The 21,362-nt window shown below is 40.0% G+C and overlaps 1 protein-coding gene across 1 annotated transcript in view; it reads left to right on the top strand.

Moving 5' to 3' along the window:
• Nucleotides 1-21,362, top strand: part of Rnf125 (ring finger protein 125, E3 ubiquitin protein ligase) — a 39,950-nt gene that overhangs the window by 5,444 nt on the left and 13,144 nt on the right. Inside the window, exons 2-5 of the mRNA XM_013014870.1 lie at nucleotides 9,547-9,700; nucleotides 14,062-14,156; nucleotides 15,293-15,383; nucleotides 19,760-19,867. Of these exons, the coding sequence (XP_012870324.1) occupies nucleotides 9,547-9,700; nucleotides 14,062-14,156; nucleotides 15,293-15,383; nucleotides 19,760-19,867 (448 nt within the window). The remainder of the gene's footprint in view (nucleotides 1-9,546; nucleotides 9,701-14,061; nucleotides 14,157-15,292; nucleotides 15,384-19,759; nucleotides 19,868-21,362) is intronic.

Genomic DNA, 21,362 nt, shown 5'->3' with positions numbered 1-21,362 from the left:
CTCTTCAACCCAAGGCAAGCACTCTACCAGTTGAGCCACAGCACTACTTCTGGTTTTCTGGTGGTTAATTGGAGATGAGTCTCATGGACTTCCCTCCCCTGGCTGGCTTTGAACCATGATCCTCAGATCTCAGCCTCCTGAGAAGCTAGGCTTACAGGCACCCGGCTGCCTTAGTTATTTTTATTTATTTATTTATTTGCCAGTCCTGGGGCTTGAACTCAGCTCAGGTGCTGACCCTGAGCTTCTTTTGCTCATGGGTAGCACTCTACCACAGGAGCCAATTAGGTCTGTCCCTAAGATCAGTCCCTCTTCCCTTCCCCTTCACCTGCCTTAAACCAGTAATCACCTGTCAATCACCTGACTGTGAGTCAGCAAAGGATCCCAGGCTCTAAGGTCACTTCCTTGTCCTCTGAAGTCATTTCCTGAACTGACCTGTCAGCCTCCCTTGGACAGTGGGTGGTACCCAGGTACCACTCCACATGCCCACTGGTCCTGCCTCCTGCCTTGCCTTATATAATCCGGCTCTTGAGGAGTCCCTCTCTTTCACTCTTTTTATTTTCTTCTTTCCCCTCTGTCTCCACATGCCTCTATCTCTTTCTGGCCCATAGTTTGCTCTCTTTCTGCTTGAACCATGTGGTGGGTTTCCTATCCAGCCAAACTTACGGAGTCACAGCGCCACTTCTAGCTTTTTCTATTTATGTGGTACTGAGGAATTGAACCCAGAACTTCATGCATGCTAGGCAAGCACTCTACCACTATCACATTCCCAGCCCCGCCTTAGTTTTTTTTGTTGTTGTTTTTTTTGGGGGTCCGGTCATGGGGCTTGAACTCTGGGCCTGGGCGCTGTCTCTCAGCTCAAGGCTCAAGGCTAGCGCTCTACCACTTGAGCCACAGCGCCGCTTCTGGCTTTTTGCTTTTTGCTTATGTGGTGCTGAGGGCCTCAGGCATGCAAGGCAAACGCTCTACCACTGAGCCACCTTCCCAGCCCCAACCTTAGTTATTTTTAAAATAGGATTTTGTGGACTTTTTGAGGTTCTCTGGACTGTCACCTTTGTTGTTAAGGTTATAGATGTGAGCTTCTACTCTGATTCTGTTACATCTACTAAGTGAGGTGTGTGTGTGTGTGTGTGTGTGTGTGTGTACTGGGCTTGAACTCTTGAAGTCAGGGCCTGGCTCTCCTTTCAGTTGGCTCAAGGCTAGCACTCTACCACTCTCATTCACATAGTTCATCTATGATTTTTTATAGTAATTTTAAGATGGAACCCCATAGACATGTCAAAATGAACTCCCCTTGTACAGAAATTTGATGATAATAAAAAAATGTGGAGAAAAAAAAAAGCTGAGTGCCAGTGACTCACACTTGTAATCCTAGCTACTCAGAAGGCTGAGATCTGAGGATCATGATTCAAAGCCAGCCCAGACAGGGAGGTCCATGAAACTCTTACCTCCAGTTAACCACCAAAAAGCCAGAAGTGGGGCTGTGGCTCAAGTGGTATAGTGTTAATCTTAAGCCAAAAAGCTCAGAGACAATGTCTAAGCCCAGAGTTCAAGCCACAGGACACAAACACACACACACACACACACACACACACAAAGTGAGGAAACAAAATGTAGTTGAGAAAATGTGTAGTGTGTAACGTCTTTTGTAATATAACAGTCCAAAAACTTGAGTCATTTCTCTAATTAATATATGTATATTAATATATATATATACATATATATCATTAGTCACCTGATAATAGCAAGTTATATTTTTCCACTTGTAGTTTAGGTAATACGTAGGAATCCCTTGATAGTCTAGAACTCCATAAACTCCTTCTGTAAGGTTGTTACTCATCTGTGCCTGTAGTGATGAGAATCTTAGAAAGATGTAATTCAGCAGGCCCAAAATTTGTCCACTCTGATGGTTAGATTGTTGTGTTTGCCTATCAGTGTTATTACTATCATAGGCAAACTCAATGTTATTGCTCTTCTGGATATTGTGTGTGCTAGCAGACACAAAATGTGGCAGATTATTTTATACCAAGATTCTGCTTAGATCCAGGTTACTACACCTTGAGTCAACAGTATTATAGAATTGTGTGCTTCATCTTAGAGCTACTAAATAAGAATGAGCATCTTAAGCAGGTGCCTACCTGATTTTTGTCTTTAATATTTAAGAAACACAGCTGTAGATGGTCCTGTTTCAATTTTCACTAAGACTTTAGGTGAAAGGAAATAAGATTTTCCCTAGAAGGTAAAATGTGTCATCAAAGGCAGACACTTTGATATATGATTGTAATCCCAGCACTTGGGAGGCTGAGCCAGCAGGATTGTTTCAAGCAAAAAAATTAATTGAAACTTCTTTGAACAACTAATTAAAGATAATAATAAAATAAAAATAAACTACTATTACTTTTGAAAATTAAAAAACTAAAAATATTTTGTTTTTGTTTTGCCAGTCCTGGGGCTTGAACTCAGGGTCTGGGTGCTGTCCCTAAGCTTGTTTTGCTCCAGGCTAGCACTCTACCACTTGAACCACAGTGCCACTTCTGGCCTTTTCTGTTTATGTGTTACTGAGGAATTTAACCAGTGCTTCATGCATGCTAGGCAAGCCCTCTACCACTAAGCCATCTTCCCAATCTAAAAATAATTTTTTTGAAGTCAGTGTGTAGTAGTTTAAAGATATGCAATTTTTAGAGACTGGAAAACCAAGTCTCAGGCTGGTCTTTTTGAATGTTACCTCATAGAATACAAAACACATCAAAGGAAATCTTAAGTGTCTATCATGGTAGGAGGGCCTAAACTCTAAGAATAGCTGTACTTGGGCTCATCCAGAATGATCCCTTGTTGGAGAAGGAGTGGTTTGTGGTGTGCACGTTTGAGTTTATTTTGTAGTGGAATATTTTAGCTTGAGCTCTTGCCTCGTTGAATAACAATAATAGCACTCTACTTATTCTATTCATACTTGCATGCTTACCACAAGTGGTCAAGATTTTAAATTTACCTTCATATGGATGAGCACGGATGTGCACACATGAGGCAGCTTTGTGTTGAGAACACAGTAGAAGGTTTATACCACACTGTTGTCAACAACCTCTTCCCAAACCACATTTGGAGAAATAGCCCTGGATGCTTGTTTTCTGTTTCTAGCTCTAGACACCAGGGGCTGCCTTTCTTTTTTAACTCCACTTAAGATTTAGTTTTACCTTAGGGGATTGGGTAAGTAAAGTCTACCCAGTGTTCTCAGCTGTCTTTTCCTGCTTCCTTCCAATATTTTTCTGACCTCTCCATGATAGGGGATTTTTGGCTGATTACTTAATTTAAGGAAACAAAAAAAAAGGGGGGGGGGCGGATGTTAATAACATAACAAGTAAGGGTGTGATAATTGAGTTTCCAGCTGGTTTCAGAGTTTTTTGAGTCTTTGTGTAGTTCCTCATTGATTTCCTCATGGAAAGTTGTAAACTCAACAGGGGCCTAGACAAGTGGTGTAAAGAGTAAAGGGTTAGTACCCCACAGGCCAGGGCCTTAACCCTTTGGCTTCCCCAGAATGGGGTTCCAGAATTATAGGAGCCCAGTATGACTTGCTTTGCAAACGAGGCCAGAAAATTGGATTTGTGTGTGAAATCGGATTTTAAAGTAATGGCAATGCATTTAGAGTTTTTGAAAATATTGAACCAGCTTTTTAAAAATGCAATTGACTTCGATCCATTAAATTTTCTTTTTGACCTCATCTTTTCTGATTCATCATTTCCCGACTACATTAAGGAGCGGGGAGCAGGCAAAGGAAACCCTTATCTCCTTAGGCTTGTGACCATTTTTTGGTAGTTAGAAAGACAGCAGAGCTCAGCACTAATGGCTCATGCCTGGTAATCCTAGCTACTCAGAAGGCTGAGGTCTGAGGATTGGGGTTTGAAGACAGCTCAGGCAGTTAATTCCCTAAGACCCTTGTCTCCCAACTAAGCAACAAAAAGCTGGAAGTGGAGCTCTGCCTCAAGTGATAAAACACAGCCTTAAGTGAAAAAACAAAGGCACAGGGCTGGGAATGTATGTGGCTTAGTAGTAGGGTGCCTGCCTAATATTCATGAAGCCCTGGGTTCGATTCCTCAGTACCACATAAAGAGAAAAAGCCAGAAGTGGCACTGTGGCTCACGTGGTAGAAAGCTAGCTTTGAGCAAAAGAAGTCCAGGCCCTGAATTCATGGCCCAAGAGTGGCAAAAACAAAAACAAAATACAAAAACAGCACAGTTCAGGTCTTGGGTTCAAGTCTCAGTACCAAAATCCGTCACAGTAAATGAAGAAAAAGCCCTGCCCTCCCAACAAAAACCAAACAGAAAGATGTCCTGATCTTTATTTACTAATGAGGACTTTGCCCTCCAAAAAATCCTCCTTTAGGCAAGCCATCAGAACTCATTACTATTTGGATTTACTGACCATTTACTGAGTAGCTAATATGTGGTGCCTGAGGCTATATAGCAGAAGGCCGATCTCTAACTGCTTCTGTACTGTATATATTAATTATGATTTCTCTCACCTGTTACTGATCTGTTGTCATTAGAGGATTTTCATTTTGTTTCTCAGCTTTCTTGGAGTGATGCAATATAATTCATATCATGTGTAATGGGCTGAATTGTGATGATTGTGTGTAGACCTAGAACCACTACCACAACAAACAAGATCTAGGACAGTTAAGTTCCTTTACCCTAAAAAATTTCCACTTATCTGTTGTGGCTAATCTATTTTCCCAACTGCTAGTCCCTAGCAAGCCCATTTGTGCCTTTCATCCAGTTTTGGAATCTTTTGCGTTTGACTTAACTTGGCATAACAGGATATATATTTTATGTCATTTGGTAAGTCTGAACTCCTTTGGCCTATTTATCCCTCTCAACTGCTTTTTGCCATATTCAAGGCATTATTCTGTCTTGAACCAGTTCTTGTTGTATATCTGTACATCTACAATTCGTTCTTGACATGGAACCCAGAGTGACCTATAGTATAAATCAAATGATTTCAGTCACATGTTTAAAACTCTCTTGCCTTCCCATTACTCTGTCTTGGCTCTTGTTTTGTTCTCTCTCTCTTTCCTTCTCTCTCTCTTTCTCTTTCTCTCTCTCTTGCCAGTCCTGGGGCTTAACGCTTGAACTCAGGTCCTGGGCACTGTCCCTGATCTTCTTTTGTTCAAGACTAGCACTCTACCACTTGAGCCACATGCCATTTCCAGCTTTTTCTGTTTCTGTGGTTCTGAGGTATCAAACCCAGAGCTTCATTCATTCTAGGCAAGCACTCTACCACTAAGCCACATTCCCAGCCTCTTTGTTTCCTTTAGTTTTGAGACAGGTTATTACTAACCAGCTCAAATTGGCCTCAAATTTATGATCCTCCTGCATTATCCTCCTAAGAGCTACGATTACAGGCTGGGTGCCCCCATGCCTGGTCCCTCTTCACAGAGATCCTCTCTGTCACACTCATTCTGTTTGTTCTGTGCACAATTTCACTCTTTTTTTTTCCAAAATTTTTATTGTGATTAAGTGGTTACATAATTTCCCAATTTTCACAGTATTGTGGGATAGTGATGCTCAGTTAAAGTCACAAACACATTCTTACTTTCCTGGAGCAAATTGTCTATCATGGTCTATAACATTTATGAGTTATATGAGCTTTGTGATAGTTATTTCTTCCACATTGGGTAATATGTACATTTCTTTTATTTTGCATAACATCAGCTGTTCCCTCTTTCCCACTTGTTCCCTCCTTCCCATCACTGCCATTGAGTTACTAAGTTCATTTTGGTCAATTTCACTCTTTTTAAAAAGCATTTAAGATTTACTAGTTTATTTGTTTACCTGCTTATTACCTTTTTTTCTAGATCTATGTGAGAGCCAGGCCTCTTAGAACCACAATTTTCTCTGGTATGTCAAATGCTGTCTAGCAAAAGTAAACTGCTATTAAAACCTTTGCTTTTTAGCTGGGCGCTGGTGGCTCACGCCTGTAATCCTAGCTACTCAGAAGGCTGAGATCTGAGGATCGAGGTTCAAAGCCAACCCGGGCAGGAGAGACCGTGAGACTCCTATCTCCAATAAATCACCTGAAAACCGGAAGTGGCACCTTTGCTTTTTCCCACTATTAGTGGCTCATGCCTGTGATCTAAGCTATTCAGCTGACTGAGATCTAGAAGATTACGGTTCTAAGCCAGTCCAGATAGAAAAGTCCAAAATAACCAGGAAAAAAAAGAGTATTGGAGATAAAGTGGTAGTAGACCCAAGCAAGTTGAGCTATTGTGAGGCCTGGTATTCAAACCCTAGTACTGGAAAAAGAAATGCCTGGGGATTTATGGCTCAGTGGTAGGGAGCTTATTTAGCAAATTTGAAGCTTTGAGTTCAAACCTCTCTGCCCTCCACAAAGTTTGCCTTTAAATATACAGATTTGGGGAAGATGTGTGCAGATAGAGGGGCTCTCTCCTAAGACCTCATCATAATCATGGAATAACTCTTTTTCCAAAATGGAAACAAATTCAATTTTCAAAAGTTTTAGACTGCCAGGTGTTGGTGGCTTAGCTTATGCCTGTAATCCTAGCTACTCAGGAGGCTGAGGTTTGAGGATCGTGGTTCCAAGCCAGCCCAGGCAGGAAAGTTGCTGTTTTGGTTTTGTTTTGGCCAGTCCTGGGGTTAAAACTCTGGGCCTGGGTGCTGTCCCTCAGCTCTTCAGCTCAATGTGAGCATCTACCACTTTGAGCTACAGCACCACTTCCAGTTTTCTGGTGGTTTATTGGAGATAAGAGTCTCACAGACTTTCCTGCCTGGGCTGGCTTTGAACCTTGATCTTCAGAACTTACCCTCCTGAGTAGCTAGGATTAGAGATGTGAGCCACCAGTGTCTGGCCATTCCCTATATTTTAAAAATTAAACAATGTAATCGTTTCCTCATAATGAGTTGGGATACCTTAAAATATTTAATATTTTCTTCTGTTCAAATCACTTTCTGTGTGTGTGTGTGTGTGTGTGTGTGTGTGTGTGTGTGTGTGTGTGTGTGTGTGTGTGTGTGTGTGTGTGTGTTTGCATGTGTTAGTACTGGAGCTTGAGCTCTGGGCCTGGTGCTGTCCCTTAGCTTTTTTATTCAAGGTTGATGTTCTACCACTGGAGCCACAGATCCACTTACAGGGTTTTTGTGTTTTTTTGCTGGCTAATTAGAGATAAGCGTCTCACAGATTTTCCTTCCTGGGCTGGCTTCAAACTCTGATCCTCAGATCTTGGCCTCCTTAATAGCTAGGATTATAGGTATGAGCCACCGGCTCCAGGCTAGTCAAACTAACGTTAAGTCAAACAATATATGGTTAACTAAAGAAATAATATAGTAGAGTAAATAATTTCCCACAGCTTTTTGCTATGGTTTTTTCTTTTCTGGCCTCAAACTTGCTACAGCAAGTAACAGGTTTATAGCTCCATATCACCACTACAGCTAACCTGTTTGTCATCATTTGCATGTACAGCTAAGGTGGATGACCAGATAACCAAGCCGGAAGTTCTAAAATCTTTAATATTTTGCTATATTTGCTTGTATCTATCGTATTCCTATTCATCCAGAAATATATCACATTTAGGCATTCCAGAATAAGCTACACATTTTAGCATATTCTATTCCTTAGACTAGCATGTATAATAACCATAATCCAAGATGTTGTGATTCTTTCAGTTTGAGTGTTTGTTTTGCAATGCTGGGGACTAAACTCATAGCACTTTGCATACTAAATTGGTAATCTACCCATGAGTTACACCCCTCACCTTCCCTGGTTTTTCAAGCAAATTACACATATAATTAAATTCATAGATCATAATTGTACTGAGTTTTTAAAAATCTTTATATAAAGAAGTGGCACTGTGGCTCAAGTGGTAGAGCACTCGCCTTGAGCTGAAGAGTGCAGGGACAGCACCCAAGCCCAGAGTTCAAGCCCCATGACCGACAAGAAAAAAAAAAAGATGGAAATTAAAAATCTTTAGATAATATGTATTTAAATGTTTTTTTTTTCTTTCATGCGATTGTTTCTAACGCATTTATAAGATTATTTCTTTGTTGCTTTGTATGTCACTCCCCCACAGTATAACCCCTGCTTTCACTGTGTTTGATGTCGGTATAATTTGTGGAGGGGAAGAGGAAAAACAAGTCATTTAAATAAGGATACAGGTGGACCCGTTGCAACAATGAGAAGTACAAGTTGTCATGTCGAAAACGAACTTTACAACTTTGGTGGGGGGGGGAGGGTGGGGGGGGGGGGGGGGGGGGGGGGGGGGGGGGGGGGGAGGCTGGGAAGGGATGGGAAAGGTAAACAAAGGAGGAGGCCACAATGCTTGATAAGAAATGTATTCATTATCTTGCCCATGTAATTGTAACCCCTCTGTACAGTATTTTTACAATAAAAAAATCCTTAGATAAGTTTTTCTCAAGATATGGAATATTTCCATTTCTGGTTTCCATATGCCCTTCCCAGACATTCTTTCTCCCTATTCACTCAGGAGCAGCCGTTGGTGTCTCTCCCCCCGACCGCACATTAGATCAGTTTTACCTATTTAGAATTATATAGGATGAACTCTACTGTGTCTGCTTTCTTTCAGTGAGTCTCTGAAATTTATTCATGTTGTTGCATGTACCACAAGCTTGTTCTTTTTGATGTGGTGTAACATCCCATTCTACAAATATGTTTTTTTTAAATACTCAGAATCAGTAAGCTCAATCTCTTCCCAAAGCCATTGGTCATGTTGTGCTTTCTCTACTTGTTAATCTCCCTCTATTGAAATGAATACAGCTCGCTGACTAGTCTACAACATTTGCAACTAATGTTTTCCCATAAGCAACAGCATTTATGTAATGCTCACTTAAGTTTCAGGCCAAATGTTGTACTCACTATAGAGGTTGAAAGTCGGTGGGGACTGGATTTGGGGCAAATGGACAATGGACAGCAGTGCTTACTATGCAGGGCTTGAAACTAGTATTCATCTTCTGCTTAGATTAGCATAAAATAATGTAAGCAAATAAGTCAGGTCAGAAGCATAGGTGTGTGCTTAGAATGTGAATTTAAGGCTGAGGATGTAGCTAAGTGGTAGATCCAGCATACATACCATATATACTCTTTCACATATTTCATATTCTTATTTATTTATTTATTGCCAGTCCTGGGGCTTGAACTCAAGCCCTGGGCACTGTCCTTGAGCTTCTTTTGTTCAAGGCTAACACTCTACCACTTGAGCCACAGGGCTACTTCTGGCTTTTTCTGCTTATGTGGTACTGAGGAATTGAACCCAGGGCTTCATGCATGCTAGGAAAGCACTCTACCACTAAGCCACATTCCAAGCTCATATTCTTATTGTGGATAAATGCATGCAAGTGCCTATACTCATTCCAAAGAAGTCTTACTGGAAAGGTAGGTGATCCTCTGGGAAGTATAACCTGTGCATGTGCATACATGTGCATGTGGATGCACACACACACACACACACACACACACACACACACACAGAGTGGTGGTTCCTTTATATCCTTTAAGGAAAATGATGTGTTCTTCCTTTATTTGGGGTAGATTCTGCCGTTCCTGTATTGCTACCAGTCTAAAGAGCAATAAGTGGACCTGTCCATATTGCCGGGCATATCTTCCTTCAGAAGGAGTTCCAGCAACTGATGTAGCTAAAAGAATGAAATTGGAGTACCAGAACTGCACGGAGTGTGATACCCTGGTATGTAACTGCTCATGATCATGGTTATCAGCTCAGGTCCTTGAGAAAAATGATCATTTCACCTATGTTTTTTACTCACATCCTCTCTACCTTTTCTAAGTGTTTCCTCCCAGACTCCTTATTTCTGTTTCTCTAATTTCAAATGTGTAGGCTGCAAACAACAGGCCTCTGAACTACTATGCCTGATTTTTCATTGACTACCTCCATTTCCTCTTCTTTCTGTTTCTCCCATAGCTCCCTACTCTTAGTATGTCATTGAAACCCAAACACGAGGAAGGTTGTTATCAGATCCTGTGGCATATTTTCACCTATAGGATTCAGGACTTTGTAGAATTTATTAATCATTTCCTCTTTGTAATTTTACATCTTCGGTATCATACTGGACTGTCTCAGTCACACAGTATAGGATCTTGAAGGCTATATTATACAAAGTTTGAGATTTTACCCTAAATGCAATAATAAGTCATAGAAAGAATGTATACTTAAGAGTGCTAAGTTTTTCATAGCACCCTGTATTTTCTTTACTGCTAGTTTGTGGGTTTTGGGTTAGTGTCAATAATTCTCATTCAATTTGAGTTCCATGAGGGTAACAGGGTGTTTATTTTATTAATATCTGTGTACCCTGTTTGGTTGCCTCCCTCCCTCTCTCCCTCCCTCCTTCTTTCCTTCCTTCCCTCCTTCCTTCCTTCCTTCTTTCTTATTTCTTTTCCTTCTTATCTCCCTCCTTCTCTCCCTTTCTCTCTCTTCATAAACTTGGAACATTTATTAAATAATCATTAACTGTTTGCTACTATCCAAAGCAATATTTTTTTGTTGCTGTTGTTGGTCGTGGGGCTTAAGTTCCTGGAGCTCTTGAGCTCAAGGTAAGCACTCTACCACTTGAGCCACAGTGTCACTTCTGGTTTTTTGGAGGTTAATGGGAGATAAGAGTCTCACAGACTTTTCTTGCGTGGGCTTGCTTTGAATTGTGATCCTCAGATCTCAGCCTCCTGAGTAGTCAGGATTACAAGCATGAGTCACTGATGCCCAGCCAGTAGTATTTTTTTTTAAACAACATACACACAAATTAAACCCAATCCCTAGTGTCTATGTACAGAGCTATTCCTGTGCCTCTGCCACAGAAAGTTGGAGGCCAATTAAGGTGCAAGCCAGCTACCTTTGCTCTAGCCAGAGGCTCCTAAAGAATTAATTCTGACTGTGGTGGAAGTTCTTAGGTGCCAAATGCCAGGAATCTCAAGCTTCCAAGGGTGACATCTTCTGCTGTTACTAGCTGTCAAACCCTCTTTTGGGGCAAGGGCCCCATCCTTTCCCACAGATTACTTTCCTGCTACCTTCTTACCCTGGATACATAAGTGGTCACCTTCCATATGTTGGGCGAAAGGTCCTTGGACCTGGGTCCAGGCCAAGTCCTTGGAGACAAGGATGCCCCTTCAGTGTGGACCTCTTCCAACACTCTACCCACCCAGCACTTTGAAAATTAAGGATTAAATGCTTTCATTTTAGTTTATTTTATGTATTATCTTTAAGAACTTGTACAACATTTATTATGATAGTTATCATCATTAATATTAAGTAGTTACAATTCTGTATATTTTAAAAATATTTATATAAGATTTGATAATTATATAAGGTTAATGGCTACCTGACTGGAATTTATGCATGGTCTTTTGTAGTAATGAGGCCTGACTAATGTTTATCAAACACTGATTTTTCTCATTTACTCCTCGTGAGTGGGACTAGGTTGCTATTTTTTTTTCCATTTTAGCATTATCTTTAAGTTAATTGTGGAAAGGAGTTGTCATTTTAAAAAGCAGTTTATGAATATGATAAAGTCTAAGTGATTAATGTAAGCTTTTAGTTGCTTTTTTTAAAGTAAGGGAAAATGTTCATGTTATAAGGTTGGTGTGAAGGTACTTAAAAGTGGCTTTTAGCATAATATCTAGAATACTGTAATTGTTAAAAATGAAAAGCTCTGCTAATCTTTTTTTTTCTTTTTTTTGTTTGGTCATGGGGCCTGAGCACTGTCCCTCAGCTCTTCAGCTCAAGAGTAATGCTCTACCCCTTGAGCCACAGCACCACTTCCAGATTTTTCTGCTTATGTAGTGCTGAGGAATCGAAGCCAGGGCCTCATGCATGCAAAACAAGCATCTACCACTGAGCCACCTTCCTAGCCCCACACATAATTTTTTTTTAATCTTTCATGTATGGCTTTATTTCTTGAACTACATTTTGTCCAAATACCAGTGCACACTATTAAATGTATTCATCTTTAAGTTATTAAGCACAGAATATTTAAATTAAAATTGTTCTAACAGCTTTCCTCCAACTGTTATTTAATATTTTAATATACTGTATATATTTTTATTCATTTTTCATTAATAGACTACTTTAGAAATGTATATTTATAAAGAAAAAAGATAGAATAGACAATGCACACCCACACATAATCCTAATAATTGTTTATTATTGCTTATTTTTGTCATGAAGTAAAATTTAACATCACTCATTTCCTTATTCTACATTGATAGAAATGTATCCTTGGCAGATAACTCTCTTCCTTTTTTTTTCAAAATCCTTACATTTCATGTCTGATTAGTTATAAGTATTCAAATTTATCCTCCTTTTTTGGGGGGGGTCAGTCGTGGGGCTTGAACTTTGGGCCTGGGGGCTCCCTCAGCTCTTCAGCTCAAGGCTAGCGCTCTACCACTTGAGCCATAGTGCCACTCCTGGTTTTCTGGTGGTTTATTGAAGATAAGAGTCTCACTGACTATCCTGGCTGGCTTTGAACCGTGAACCTCAGATCTCAGCCTCCTGAGTAGCTATGATTACAGGCATGAGCCACCAGTGTCCAGCTCAAATTTATCTTTGAGAAATTGTTGGTACCTTTCCTTTTATGCTTTTCCTCAATTCAGGAACACTGCCCATTTCTCAATCATAGTTTTAGACTATATTATCCAGGCCAGATGGCCCACTCCATGCAGTCTGTTCTTAATATTCTATTTCTTATATCAAGTGATTTCCTACTGATCTGTCTACATGTCCATTTCCTCTAATAGCTTATAAGCATTTTAGAGCAGGAACGTGGTTAATATTTTTCTGTAATTTCTAACAGTGTCTTACCTCAATTTGTATGTAGGATATGAATTTATCAACTTATTTATCAATACATAGTCCTAAGGTTGCTATTTTTCTGAGGCATGCTTATCTTTGTTGAACAACAAAAAGAAAGAGAAATAAAAATTCCAGACAGTTTCTTTTTTTTTTAGCCCACACTGGTCTCCAGTTCTCACAGCCTTAAGCCTCCTGAGGGCTGAGATTACAAGATTACAATTACAATTCCATACCTGCCTTAGAAAGAAAATTTTAATAGCAAAAGTAGTAAGGAAAACATGCAAAGAAGAATGGTGAAGGTTGTAAACACATCTATTTAAGATGGCACCTGAATCAGTCCTGGCTTTTTATGTTTTTGGTGAATATCTGTAAAACTAGGGTTTGTTTTTACTTTCCCAGTAGTTAATTTTTGTCTTCTTGTTAAACGGTTTCCTTGACGTGGTAGATTTCTTGTTTGAGGTTGCACTTCCGTTAGCTTGGGCAAAACGAAACAGTGGTTGGGCCTGCACACCACAGCTGTACAAAGCTTCCTCTAGCACAAGATCTTATCAGAGCTCCTAATGAAACATTTAGTAGAGTCTGTGTTATGTTAGCAACAGATCCTTCATGGTTAGGATCTGAATGTATTTCTGGAAGAACAAGGGCTTTTTATTCTGCATTGATAAAAATGGACTTGCAAGAGCTGTCTTTTATGTTTGCTCTTAATAGGGCCATTAAGTATACTGTGTATTGTGAATTCATGTGATGGATACTATGTGGTATGCTATAAAACCATGGTATTTATGTTTTCCCAAAGACAAGGGTTTTCCTTTCATTTACTATGCATACCTCTAAAATTCACACATTAATTTCCGTACCTTATTTTTTTATTTCTGTCTCTTCTTTCTTCTTAATGTTTTCTTTTTCTCCTTCTTGCTCTTTTTTCTTTACCTGATTTTCTTTCTCTTCTGTCTTACCAATGCCTAATTATAAAATGGCATGTGAAATAATATTTTGTTACTATATATTCACTCAAAAAAGATGTGCATGTTCACTTAAAATATGTGCTTTTTAGAAAAATGATATTTAGAAACTCAATGTTTGGGCCTTATTAGTACTGGCAAAACTTAATGCCTTTACTTTGAGATACTGTCTCATGAATGCATCCATTTAATCAGCTGACCCAGCGTGACCTCCCTTAAAAGTTATAAAGCTGGATAACATAAAACCCCTTTTCAACAGAAGTTTATTTTGAATTTGTCTTTATGTAGGTTTGCCTCAGTGAAATGAGGGCGCACATAAGGACATGTGAGAAATACATCGATAAGTATGGACCGCTACAAGAACTTTCAGAGACAGCAACGAGGTTTGTTTTCATCTAGTGTAATGCAATGCTAAATTTGAGATGGCTAAAAAGAAATTATTGGGCTGGAAAGTTGGGCTGTTTTTTAAATTATGAAAATATTTATATAGTTACATTCAGGCTCTTAACTTTAATAACCAGGTATAGTAATGATTTTATAATAGCAATTATTTGCTAAGACTTTTCTTGATTGCAGTGGTGGCTTATACATGTAATCCTAGCGACTTGGGAGTCTGAGATTTGAGGATCATAATTTTAAGCCACTCTGGGCAGAAAAGTGCCTGAACTTTTATCTCTAACTAATCATAAAAAAAACCCAGAAAACAAAACAAAAAAACGGAAATGGCGGTGTGGCTCAAGTTCTAGAGCTCCAGCATTGAGCAAAAAACCCAAGTGAAAGTATAATAAAGTCCCAGTACTGGTACATGCATGTACTCATGCACATGCATACACTCACATGAATTTTTTTCTTTCCACTTCAAAATGTGTATGGAGACCTTGGGGCAACTTCCTCAGGCAAGTTTGTAGCATTAAGGAAGATCCAAAAACAGAATGCAGAACTGTTACACTTCTGCTAGCCTCTGCTTTTGGACTAGTAAATTGCTGAAGTAGGCTGTGACTAAAAGGTTATTCATCATTTCTCTCCCTTTCATTTTATTTGTTTTATTTCAGAGGGTAGGAAGTGTCATGTCAGTATATGTTCTAACAGGGGAAGGGCAGGCCAAGGACAGGGGTCCTGATTCCTTTGCCAGGTGCTGTGATTGCACTTCTCTTACAAAGGGAGTAAGATGCTTCAAATAGCCTATAAGTGTTTCTCTGCTCTGTCCCCCGAGGATGAACATTTCTCATAGGGAAAACTGCAGGTATAAGGATAGGAAAAATAGATCAAAGCAGAAGAACCAGGATTAAAGCAGAATGTGTTGGTGCAAACCTGAAATGCTACACTCAGGAGACTGAGGCAGGATAATTGTGAGTTTGAGGCCATCTTTTACCATGTAGCAAGACTTGAAAAGGAAGAAGGGAGGGACAAAGGGAGGTAGAGAGGAAAGGAGAAAAGGAGGAAAGACTAGATACCTATTTCTTAACTACTTTTGCTGCTATTGATGTTAGTAATGTTTGTAATTCTATGCAATTTCCAGATGTGTGTGTCCATTTTGTCAGAAAGAACTGGATGAAGACAGCTTACTGGATCATTGTATTACTCATCACAGATCAGAAAGGAGACCTGTGGTAAACTTTATTACTCTGCGTGTGTGTGTGTGTGTGTGTGTGTGTGTGTGTGTGTGTGTGTGTGTGTTTTGCTGAGACTGGAACCCAGGGCCTTACTGATGCCAAGCAAGAACTCTAACACTGAGCTTATGGAAACCCTAGGCTTGCCAGGTGCTGGTTGCTACTCCTGTAATCCTAGCTACTCAGGAGGCTACTCAGGAGGCTGAGATCTGAAGATCATGATTCAAAGCCAGCCCAGGCAGGAAAGGCTATGAGACTCTTATTTCCAATAAACTACCAGAAACCCAGAAGTAGTAGAGTGCTAGCCTTGAGCTGAAGAGCTCAGGGACATGCCCAGGCCCAGAGTTCAAGCCTACCACCAAAACCAAAACCAAAACAACAACAACAAAAACAGAAAAAAAAAAAACCCTAGGCTTGAAGTTTTAGGCTTAGTCATTCTTACTCTATTTACTGTTCCAACAAATGGAATCCCTTTAAGAAAATAGTTACTTTCTCCTGTCATAGTAAATAAAAACCTCCCCATTCTAAATGGAAATATTTCAGTATCTTTTTTTGGTGGGGGGTGGGGTCCGGTCATGGGCCTGAACTTTGGGCCTGGGCGCTGTCTCTCAGCAATTCAGCTCAAGGCTAGTGCTCTACCCCTTGAGCCACAGCACCACTTATGGCTTTTTTCTTTTTGTTTATGTGGTGCTGAGGAACCGAACCCAGGGCCTCAGGCATGCAAGACAAGCGCTCTACCACTGAGCCACCTTCCCAGCCCTATTTCAGTATCTTGCAATGAACAAGAACAGAGTTAAGAAATGTCACTGAGATAAGAAATGTGGTTTGTGGGCCTCTAATGTCATCACTTGAGGGCTAAGGCAGGAGGATGGTAGTTCAAGGCCAACTGGAGTTATACAGTATGGAAAGGAGGGATGGAGGGAGGGAAAGAAAGAGGAAAGGAGAAAATTAGGGAAAGAGGGAAGGAGGAAAGGAGTGAGATTAATTTTAGGAAACCTAAGCAGGGCATGGTGTGCTACAATGCCAGTAATCCTAGAGCTCAGTAGGCTGAGGCAGGAAGATCTGAAGTTTCAAGCAAGGCATTGGCTACATAGTAAGAACAAACAAAAACAAAATTGTTTTTGCTTTTGTGGTTTTATTGGTGGGGGAGGTAAAGAGGGAGTACAGAAAGGAAGGAATGTAGGGTGAACAAATGCAACCAGGCTATTAAGTATACACTATGTAGAAAATGGACTATGGAAATTGTGCTCAGGGACAGGAGGTAGAAACTGAGTAAAAGCAAAGGAAGGGATGACATTGTCCAAAAAAGTAATATACTCTTTACCTGGCTTATGAAATGGTAACCCTTCTGTGCAATGCCTTAAGAATAATAATAACTATATATATAATAATAACTATATATATAATAATAACTATATATATAATAATAACTATATATATAATAATAACTATATATATATATATATATATATTTGCCTGTCATGGGGCCTGAACTCTAGGCCTAGGCACTGTCCCTCAGCTCTTCAGCTCAAGGCTAGCTCTCTACCACTTGAGCCACAGTACCACTTCCAGCTTTTTCGGCTTATGTGGTGCTGAGGAATCGAACCCAGGGACTCATGCATGCAAGGCAAGCACTCTACCACTGAGCCACCTTCCCAGCCTAGATTTATATTTTTTAAAATTAAAAAAAAAAACAATCCTGGCATTTCATCTATTCTGGGTTTCTTCCTAAAGATTTTTTTTCCCTGCCTGACTTGGGGATTGAACTCTGGGTCTGAACACTGTCCCTGAGCTTCTTTTGGTTCAAGGCTAGCACTCTATCACTTGAGCCACAGGGCCATTTCTAGCTTTTTCTGAGTAATTTGTTGCAGATAAGAGTCCCTTGGGCTTTCCTGCTTGGCCTAGCTTCAAACAGCCACCTTAGCCTCCTGAGTAGCTGGGATTATAGGCATGAGCCACTGGTGCCTGGCTCTGAAGATTTTTTTGTTTCTTTATATTTATTTGTAGTGCCGAGGAATGAACCCATAGCCTGTGCATATTAGGCATGTGCTTTACTAAAAGAGATCTCCATCCTGAGAGGTTTTTTTTGTTTTGTTTTTTGCTGTTCTGAGTTTGAACTCAGGACTTCACTTTTGCAAGGCAAACACTTTTGCTTGAGCCACAACTCCAGCCAAAGACTCATTTTCTTATTATGTTGGGATTAATTTTTCCCCCAATGGCCTTTAAAATTCTAGAAAGAGAGATTAAATAGATCATATAGGAAAGTAGATCATATAGGAAATAGATCATATAGAAGAAGTAAATAATATAGGAAAAAGGCATATGGAGAGACTGAGTATTGGCTCCTTATTTATCTGAACTGTTCTTTTTTTATTTTTTGGTTGGTTGTGGGGCTTGAACTCTGGGCCTGGGCGCTTCAGCTGGGTCCCTCAGCTCTTCAACTCAAGGCGAGAGCTCTACCACTTGAGCCACAGTGCCACTTCTGGTTTTCTGGTGGTTTACTGGAGATAAGAGTCTCACTGACTTTCCTGCCCGGGCTGGCTTTGAACCATGATCCTCAGATCTCAGCCTCCTGAGTAGCTAAGGTTACAAGCATGAGCACCAGCGCCTGGCTTAATCTGAACTGTTCTAAAGTTGTCCAACTAAGCTCTGGGAAAAGAGTCCTCACAGGTAACTAAAGCCAGCCTCCCACACTAAGTGCTAATTAATGTCTTTGTGTTTCTTGATCTCTCAATGTCTTGACTTTCCTCTTGTGTGTATTTTGCAGTTGATTGGCATTTCTCTTACCCAACAGTTAAAGCAGAACACAAGGATAGTCAGAGAGGATAAGTAGAAGTAACACAAACAATTATTCTAGATCACTGAGTACTGTTGGGACTGGTCATTATGTAGCAATTTGCTACATAATGATTAAGGCATACCACTAGTCTGGTAAAGTCTCTGTAAAATAAAACTTTGTAAAGGTTTTTGTAGGTACTAGAGTAAGAAAAATATGACCACAACCTAGGCATTAGGTCTAAAGTTTCTTATTTCCTTTTAATTGCCTCTCTTTTTCTCTATGAGATTTCATCTCTTTTTAAAATAGTTACCAGTTATCTGAAGTTTGATAGTGTCTTCTAATTGCATAGCCACTGTATTCCATCTGAAAAAGTCAGTATTAAGATAAAGCAGGCTAGGCTTGGTAGATTATGCCTCTAATTCCAGCTACTCTGGAAGTAGAGATCAGTGTCTGAGATTCAAGGGCAAGCTGGGCAGAAAGTTAACAAGATTCCATCTCAACAAATAAAGTAGGTATGATACTTCACAGCTGTAATCCCAACTACATGGGAAACATAGGTAGGACCTTCATGTCCCATGTCCCACCTATCCAAAAAGCACTATCGATGAAGAATAAAGCAACAGGGGCTGTGCGGGGAACGGCAGTGTGGCTCAAGTATTAGAGTACTTGCCTTGCACGTACTATGCTCTGAGTCCAAACCCTAGTACTCTCCCCCACAAGAAAAAAAATAGATGAGTTCAGCATCATTTCCATGTACAATTGTATATTTCTAATGTAAGTATTATCATGTGGGAGCTTTGGGGAGAGATAATAAAATATGCACTGATGTTGGGAAATTGGCTACAATTAGCGTGTCAGTGAATATTTAGGTAACTCAGGTAATGGCCAGTCTTTCTCTCGCCTACCATTGTTTTTCCCCTTCCTGACATTATTCTTTCTCCCTCAGGCCATATCTTGCTCATAAGGAAACAAAAATGAGTTTTGTGAGTGGTATATGCTTCAGTCCATTGTTTTGCTGTGCCTTTCTGATAGATGTCTACTTACCATTCAACTAAATTTTATGTACTCCACACACTAAAGTCTCACTATCTCCCTATTAATGTCAGACTATAAACAGGAACTCCTTTGCTGGCAATCCTAGGTTTGTGTTATCTCTGTTCTCCACTGGGTTCCACTGAGCTCCTTTGTGCTAGAGACAAGGGTGCAGTCATGTCTATATGACTGGCTCTAAGCATGGAGCCTGCAGATTCTGATCAGATCCTTATTGTTAAGTTCACATATGCAAGTATTTGCACAAGTTGGTCTTGGTCTGCAATCCTGATCTCCACTTCCCAAGTAATTGGGATTAAAAGTGTGGAATCATCATGCCCAGCTCATGTAATTAACATTTTTGACATGGGAACAGATAGTGTGTATACAAATAGATGAGAAATGTATATGAAGAAATAAGTGCATTCGTAACACAGCACTGAGAGATGTATGGCCAGTGGACTCATGAAATCAAAATTTACTTCAGATGGTTACTTATCTTTTTAAGTTCTGATGATAATAATCAGTAACATGCTTTAATGAATTCTTGGTCCTGTTTCCTTTCCAGTTTTGTCCTCTTTGCCGCTTAACACCTAATGAGAGTCCAAGCAGCTTCAATGGCAGTTTAATAAGACATTTGCAAGTTAGTCACACTTTGTTTTATGATGATTTCATAGTAAGTATATTTCCTTTCTTTCACATTATGTCTTTATGCTGTGTTAAGCTTACCTTTGTAATCTAAATGAATAAAATAATAGGAGCAATAAATACATATATATACAAAATAAAATTTTAATCATGAAAAAGGTAGATTGATTAATATATTGAATGTCTATATATTCAAAATCTAGCATAAGTAACCAACTCATGGCTAATCTTGTTATATTGGGAATTTTTCAAGATGGAAGAAGCTTGCCAAGTATGAAGGAGGCTTTTCTTTTACTCTCTACTGCTGGAAAAAATATATAAACTATAAGTAATTTTTAATATTTATGAGTATATTTCCCATTATTAGAAGTGATAACAGGACCCAAAAAGTTAACATAGTCTTTGTTCTATACATTGCCATTTAAGATAATTCAATAATCTCTAAGTTCCTTTCAGCAAAAGAGTATTGTTTATTTTGGGGAGGAAAATCTTGTCTAGTCTTTTTTTGATTAGTCACGGGACTTGAACTCTGGGCCTGGGCATTGGGCATTGTCCCTCAGCTCTTCAGCTCAAGGCTAATGCTCTACCATTTGAGCCAAAGTGCCACTTCCAGTTTTTCTGGTAGTTTATGGGTGATAAGAGTCTCACGGCCTCTCCTGCCTGGGCTGGCTTTGAACCTCGATCCTCAGATATCAGCCTCTAGAGTAGCTAGGATTACAGGTACGAGCCACCAGAGCCCAGCTTCTGTCTAGTCTTAATAATATATTTGTTACGGGCTGGGAAGGTGGCTCAGTGGTAGAGCGCTTGCCTTGCATGCCTGAGGCCCTGGGTTCAATTCCTCAGTACCACATAAGCAAAAAAAGAAAAAAGCCGGAAGGGGCACTGTGGCTCAAGTGGTATAGCGCTAGCCTTGACCTGAAGAGCTGAGGGACAGCGCCCAGCCTCAGAGTTCAGGCCCCACGACCGAACCCCTCCCCCCAAAAAAAGTCACACATATATATATATATATATCTTTCTTTTTTTTTTTTTTGGGTCCGGTCGTGGGGCCTAAACTCTGGGCCTGGGCACTGTCCCTCAGCTCTTCAGCTCAAGGCTAGTGCTCTACCAGTTGGGCCACAGCGCCCCTTCCGGCTTTTATTTCTTTCTGCTTATGTGGTTCTGAGGAATCCAACCAAGGGCTTCATGCATGCAAGGCAAGCGCTCTACCACTGAGCCACCTTCCCAGCCCTATTTGTGACTTTTAACTAAATGCAAGCATGCTTTCTGGTCTGCCCATTGTGATCGTCTAGATTAGACTCAAGGACCTTGGATTCTGACTTAGGTTTAAGTAATAAATCTGTCAGAACTGTGCATACCCAAGGAGGACGTTTAACCTCTGAACTTAAAGTTTGTCTATTTGTTGAGTGGGGACTAAGAACATTCCTTTGTGAGGAATAAATGTGAGAATGTATATAAAGTAATTTTTCTGCACAATTAAGGCATAGACTAAAGTCAAACTGGAACTAAAGCCAGGTTGGACCTGG

Source organism: Dipodomys ordii, unplaced genomic scaffold (genome assembly GCF_000151885.1).
Source record: "Dipodomys ordii isolate 6190 unplaced genomic scaffold, Dord_2.0 Scaffold25, whole genome shotgun sequence".
NCBI lineage: Eukaryota > Metazoa > Chordata > Mammalia > Rodentia > Heteromyidae > Dipodomys > Dipodomys ordii.
The sequence above is the reverse complement of the archived record's forward strand: the minus strand, read 5'-3'. Positions and strand labels throughout refer to the sequence as shown.